We start from the raw sequence: 7146 nt of genomic DNA, 5'->3' as shown, positions 1-7146 counted from the left end.
TGTTTTAGATGTTTTATTCATATTAAAAGTCAATTTCGAAAAAAAATCTGGTACTTCCATCTCTTGTACTACCTAGGAATGCGATAATGTTACATCACCTTATTACCCAATTTATGCTTTATTATCTGTCAATGGTCGCTTACGGGAGGTTAAAAACAAAAGAAAAGACTTTTAGCTCTGAAAGTGTTCGCGGTCGCTTCCGAGAGGTGGTCGCTTACAAGAGGTTCCAAATATAGTAATATCACTTGGAAACGTTTTGCACTTTGGAAAACTAGTCGCTTACGAGAGGTGGTCGCAACGGGAGGTTCGACTGTAAAGTGAAAACCCAAAATAGTGAGTAGAAAACACTCTTTATTTTGAGTAAACGTTTTGATGAGTATTTTTACTCACAAAATTGAGTACACATTACTCAAACTAATTGCTTATTAAATTACAACACAGCTGACAAATTATAGACTGTCTAAACGGGTACAATGATGCTATAGAAAGCTATATAGGTAAACGAAACTGGTTTGTTCATTTCACGACAATGTGTAGAGCTGTTGGAAGTGGCTAAATTGTCATTTAGCATACATGCATAAATAGCCTGGTTTACCTTGTCTAGTTGTTCTGGCACCAACGGCACTAAATGGGGACAACATCTTAAGTAAAACTTTATTTACAACTTATTTCTTAACATGACCTAAAATATATTGCTTTCAGATCAAATTCATAACAACATTCTCTTAAAGTTCAAAGTTGTTATAAACAAACCGAGTCAGCCTGGTGTATGTGATACAGGCATGGAAATCATCGCTCCTCAGGGCAACCCAGCTCATTTAACAAACGCAGCCCTAAATCGTGTCTCAACTACTTTTGCTACCAAAAGTGTATTAAAATATGTCAGTAAAAGCAGACAACTCTGTATTTAGGGACCACAAAGAAATCCCTGGCATATCAACCAAAGCCCTTACACTTCCCAAGGGGATGCAAATCAACAAGCTCAGCTTGCTTCACATATTACAACTCATTTTCTGGTTCAACCTTGAGGGCATTCAAATGAGTGACATATTCAAGAACTCTCAAGGTTGTCTACCGTAAAATTAATTTATTTCCATCTAAAATGAAAAGTCCCCTGACTGGCGCCAAAATTGGAATGCCATGCATAATTCCAACTATAATAACACAGCCCCTTCAATATTTAGTGCCATACACTTTTTCCCAGGTGGTTCTACAAGAAAAAAATTAAAGAAATAATAAATAAATTGATTAATTAATGAAAAGGGTTTAAAGTGCCATCAACATTATGCAGTAATAAACCGGATAAATGTAAGAGGTAATTACGGAATAAAGTCAACTAAATTTCATCTCTAAAATCCCAAAGCCAATTTATAAGTAATATAAATTTAAGTTAAAGTGAACAACCATGAAAGGGAGGTGAGAGAAGTTACATGACCCATGTATTCTTAATATACATTTCTGTCACGCAATATCCCGGTAAGACAAACACTTTCACATCGTGTCGAAAGGTCAAATTCACCTTTTGCGTCATTATGGCGTGTTATTCCCGGGCCAATCATATTTATGCTTTGCCATTATGTCAATCAAGACCATGCGGTCTTATCTTCACATCTGTAGTTCACTTCAAGTTCTCTGACCTCTCAGAGTGTTGTGAAAAATTCCCGCCCACCCAAACCCATTTGGCTCTCTTTGAGCATAGTGGTAACAATTAAGTATAGTTTTATCAACTGTTTTGCACCACTTAATCATACTGCTATGCAGTAGTTGTAGTTATCCGGCTTAGTGCTGTTGGACTTGAGCAGTATACTTGCTCACTGATACATTGTTATAATTGTTATTGTTAGTGTCACGCCAGGTGCTGTTTTGGACACATGGACCATGCTTGCTCATTGAGCTTTACTTACAAATGTTATAACATTAACTTGAAGCCGACAACAGCTGCCTCACGTATTTTGCTCTTTGCTTCTGGTCACAACAGATTATGACCTCTGATTTGTTAGCTTAACAGGCTTAGAACTTTCTGATTGTTTCATTTCTTATAATAAATAAACTATGGGAGGGGATGAAGTGCTCCATATAGGTCGCCTCTTTGCCCCATAAACTCACATGGCCAGCTGTCGTGGCAGAAAGGGCCCCCAGATAGCCTTGTTACCAAGGAACCAAACCTCTGTAGTTTGTTGTTCTGATTCTTCCAAGGGGGAGCCTGGGAATTAGGACCCCAGCGAGAGGATTAGGACCTCTCAGTAGCCTGGGGACTACAGGAGCTTCTGGAAAGAAGGGAGAGGATTATGACTTCTCAGGGCCTGGGGCCTTAGGACCCCAGAGAGAGGATTAGGACCTTTCTGCAGCCTGGTTGTTGTTGCTTAATAATGTTCTCATTGTTTTGGTCCTCTCGTTGCCAACCACCTGACCCGTGTCATCCTGGAAGACTCCTATCAGCAACTCGAGCACTTCATCCCCTACCCCTTTTCTCCCATCAAAAGTTGTTGCTGTCTTTGATTTTATGGGTTGGGAGCATTGATACAAATTATCAATTGAAAAAAGCCTCAAAGGTTCTTTTACGCAATCCCCCACCCACCCTTGGTTTATCCCCACCTCTTCCCTAAATGATAAATCATGACAATTTTGGAGCAACAGAAACAAGGCAAATTTACCATTAAAAGAAGAGCTGGTCTTGTCTGTTGCCTCAGGCCCATTTCTTAAGCTCATCTCAAGCTTTCTGAACACCATAACTCGATCAATTTGCGCAAAGAAAAACTCAAACCAATGATAATTTTATTGCCAATTAAATAATACATTAATCATGTTGATGAAACATGGAAATGATGTGCTCAAGAGACATCTTTATGTTACAAAAATAATTGTGTTGATTAAGTGAAATATTAATTGCTATATTTCATAAAGCACAAATAAGGGACCGTTCATTTTTTATAAGGTAGGGGGGGGCTGGTGGGATTTGGGGGGGGGCATGCGAAAAAAAATGGCTTTCGAGGGGGGGCCATCCCAAAAAAATAAGGGAAAAAGGGGGGGTCACGTGAAATATTTTAGTAAAACTTTAAAATGGGATAATGTTTGAATATCAAAAAAATTGCTATAGAATAAACATAGAAGGCAGGATACAAATTTATTACAAACTTTCCTTCTGCTTTAAAAAAAACGTTTGGCGACAAAAAGCATTTGTAGCTATTGAAAAGAAGTATTTAACACTGTTACTTTCGAATGCAACTTTCACTGGCACTCATCTTCATCTTCGCTGTCGTCGAGTTCTTCGTCGCCGCTTGTGCTGCTATGGGAGTCTCTTTCACCAATGCTGCAAGAAGCAGCAATGCTTTCCGTCAGAGTGTACTCTTCAGGGTACATGAAGGTGTAAACATAATCTCTGACTTCCTGCTCAAGGTTGGTGGTGATTCTGCTTCTTGCAGCATTGGTGAAATAATTCCCTTCCAAGAGCTGTGCGATGTATGGCCCATCTCCTCTAAATAACGACGTGGCAACATCCTCAACTTTAATACACTCTTCCGGGACGGCCGTTCTAGGAGGGTACACAAGGCATTGTGGAAGATCATTTCCTAGCGGATTTCCAACACAGATTCCATAAACTCGTTGGACGTTGTTTTCAGTCAGCTTCCTCTTTCTTTCATTTGACTTTCTGCGGTTTTCTTTTTTCCTTCTCCTTTTGTTGATTTGCTGTTTGAGTATGCCCTTGAATGTGCTGTTATAATTGCTCTTCTTCTTGCTCTTCTTAAGATAACACGCAGACCTATGACCTATAAAAAAAATTGCCATAGCACGATCTAACGGCTTAACTTCACTTAAAATTCCTCCTTATTACACAACATGAAGTGCCCTTCATGAACACGAGTGAAGCGACAAGAAAGGTCGAGTGACCGAACAGAGAACGGCAAATGTACAAATGTCACGAACCGTAGAAGTCGTGTAGGTTAGTCAACCCCGTTTCACACTGATATGATTATTATGGACGTGCCCCGTTCTACATCGTGCAAGACATAGCAGCACTCAACTAACGTCAAGGAGCTTAAAGCAAAATATACGCACTCAATGTATAGCATCAACCCCATTTTAAAGAGGGGGTTTGCAAAAGAACATTTGCGTTAAATCAAAATAGCTCCAAATTGCAGATCAGCCATCGAGTGCCTAGAAATCTAGAAAAAATGCCGTCAAAGAAACACACAATAACGAGGTCAAGCTTCAAAAAAGTAAGGATCGAAAAGTACATTACGCCATTGGCTAGCTGTCATAGCCAATAGAAACCAGACATGTTCTATCCGTCACAAGGGTACACACCACGAGAAGTTTGTGCCAAGCCGCAGATTGTCTTGCATTCTCACAGAGGTACGAGTTGCGCTAGCAACTTCAGATGTACAGAGTATTTTAGAAATACCGGCAACTGATGAGATCCACATGGAGGATCGAAACCATGGTCTTGCCTGAACTAAGCCGAACAATGGCATATAAAACACGCAAAACAGTCAACAGGACTTGCGCGTAAACAGCTACATTTGAATCATGTGGTGCCAGAACAACCAAAGGAGGAATAAACCTATACATCGAGCAAGAGAAACATAAGCTCCATCAGATAGCTGCAAGAAACATAAGAATGTCACTAGACAAACGTATAGCTTTCTCAAAGTAAAGCTACGGCGTCTCCGAAGGAAATCGTACGAGAACAAATATGATATCCGTGATAAGGATCTACCTACTGTGCTTGCAAACAGTTCTAATCACAGCCGGGCCCGGCGTCACAATATAGAATGCAAGTAAGCAACATGTTCACGGTAAATTTCATATTTTGTCCCTCAAAAGCAAATTCATGGAGACTTATAAAAGCATACCTTGCATTAGAAATGAGCCTAAAAAATGCAAAAACACACGGCAAATTACAGGTGTCAAACTCAACGAGTCGACATGCAGATAACACGCAGACCTATGACCTATAAAAAAAATTGCCATAGCACGATCTAACGGCTCAACTTCACTTAAAATTCCTCCTTATTACACAACATGAAGTGCCCTTCATGAACACGAGTGAAGCGACAAGAAAGGTCGAGTGACCGAACAGAGAACGGCAAATGTACAAATGTCACGAACCGTAGAAGTCGTGTAGGCTAGTCAACCCCATTTCACACAGTTTCTAGTGCTTCCATGTCCTGCGTGACCTTTGTCAACTTAGCTTCTATACATTTGATCTGTTTTACATTAAAACTGTGGGCAAATTCTTCGCCCTGCTTTAAAGCAAGCTCATTGGACTGAAAGAGTGTGGAATCGTGTTCCTTTACATCTTTCAATATGACATTCAACTTTTCCACCATTGCTCTGTGCTCTTTGATGGAGAAGTTCAGTTTTCTTCCATCACTGGGCTTCAACTGGTACCCTGGCATGGAAAACTCATTCGCCCTTTCTGAACAGCCAACCACACTTAGAAAGATTGCTTCTTTCGCTTGTAAGATGTCAAACTGCCTGGATCGTTATGCTGCAAACCTTTTCTCAAACGACTCGTCGCTTTCGTCATTATTGCGCATTTTGGAATGAGCCTCTTTCATGATGCTCATGTAGTAATGCGCTCTTTTCCCGATTGGATTAACAATATAGCCAAGGCTTGTTTTCCGGAGACCCTGAGGTATGGTTGTATCATCAGCAGAGGAGGAACTAGTGACCTACCAGAAAAGGAAAGGCGATTTTTTTTATTTATTATCTTGAACTGATATTATTGAATGATCATGGTTCGTGTAACCATTTAATGTTGTATTCGTGTAGTGAAATGTAGACCTGAGTCAAACGATATATTAAAAGACGCATACTATTTTAAAAATGTTCAAACAGTTTTAGGTGCTATCTTTACAATAGGAAAATACAGAAGTTTCTCATTATAAAAGTGAAGCATACATGCGTTTTTAATGTCCAGATAAAAATAGGAACATTGACAAGAAATTAACACTTACCGGCTCATCTTCTTGTACTTCAACAGCTTTCTGTTTTACCTGCACAGGGCAACATTTATACATGCCTATCACTAGAGTAGAGGTAAAAACCTTCCAAATAAAGACATCTGTAAATTAAATGTAAGAATGTGTTTCACACAACACATCAACAGATTTCCAGTTTTTTCACAACACTTCGTACTTGGTTTAGTATCACAATGCAGGCGCAAGGAAAGACTTTGTTCCAGGCCACTGTTACTTCCGTAAGATTGAGAAGTTTATGAATGAGCACTATGAGGAGGGGGAGAACTACAGGGAGTTTCTAAAGTTGTCCTGTCAAGAAAAGGTAGGAAAAATTTGTTCTTTTTGTTGTGAATGGACTGGACCACCCATAGAAAGATACCCTAAACCAGTTCCTGACCATTCCTGCCTACCGGAATACCGCTACCTCTCCTACCAGAAGACCCCAAAAGAAGGGCGTGATCCAGATGACTGGCAGCCAAGGGTCCAAGCGAAGAAAGAGCATGGAAGTGGCAGGCTGGTTTTTATCTGACCCAGAGAGCGTTGCTCTATTTGCAGGTAAGTTTATTGTCAAATCAAAGTTTGTGGTGGATTATCTTCAGCATCTTGAAGTGCTGGAATTTAAAAGGAAAAAGAGAGCAGAAGAAAAGGCGAAGTTAAGTAAGGACGCAAAAGATAAATCATATGAGGATTATCCTTGGACTGAGTTGTGCGAAGATCTAACCAAGCTTAAAAAGCTACGTATTCCAGAACTAAACAAGTACTTGAACCACCACGGGCTGAAGCAGCATTTGAAAAGCAGCAAGAGTGAAAAAGTAAAGGCAATTGTAAGATATTCATGCTTGCAGCAGAAGAGTCTTATCAGAGCTGGCCAACCAACACTGAGAAATGCAAGGACATTGACACAAAATAACAACAGGGCAAGTGCTGACAGCAGTGAAACGGCTGAAAGTGACAATGATGAGTATGACAGTGATGCCATTGACTCTGGGGGAGATGACTCAAGTGACGTCATTCTTGCATTCATCAATTCAGATGAGAAAGATGCCAATGAGAGGCCAAATGCCACACGCTCAGGGCGAGCCATAACTAGGAGACCCGAAATTGACTTCTCTTTCTTTTGATTTGTTTTTTAAACAACAGCTCCCTGTAGTAGAGGGATTGTAAATGTTGTCTTCATAGTGAG

The 7146-nt window shown here is 40.1% G+C and overlaps 1 protein-coding gene across 2 annotated transcripts; it reads right to left on the bottom strand.

Annotated features, from left to right (window-relative positions):
- Positions 1 to 2947: 2947 nt before the first annotated feature.
- Positions 2948 to 6594, bottom strand: LOC145481402 (uncharacterized). 2 transcript variants are annotated; one of them, XM_081459883.1, is made up of 3 exons: positions 5961 to 6594; positions 5148 to 5675; positions 2948 to 3729 (listed from the first exon to the last, which is right to left on the bottom strand). In XM_081459883.1, the coding sequence occupies exons 2-3, from the start codon at positions 5397 to 5399 to the stop codon at positions 3229 to 3231; spliced, it is 753 nt and encodes a 250-aa protein (XP_081316009.1). In that variant the 5' UTR covers positions 5400 to 5675; positions 5961 to 6594; the 3' UTR covers positions 2948 to 3228. The 2 variants fall into 2 exon arrangements, with proteins under 2 accessions (XP_081316009.1, XP_081316008.1); XM_081459882.1 differs by having other exon boundaries at positions 5148 to 6594.
- Between the last annotated feature and the right edge of the window lie 552 nt (positions 6595 to 7146).

Source organism: Orbicella franksi, chromosome 3 (assembly GCF_964199315.1).
Source record: "Orbicella franksi chromosome 3, jaOrbFran1.1, whole genome shotgun sequence".
Classification (NCBI taxonomy): Eukaryota; Metazoa; Cnidaria; class Anthozoa; order Scleractinia; family Merulinidae; genus Orbicella; species Orbicella franksi.
This window is presented reverse-complemented; position numbering and strand designations above follow the sequence as displayed.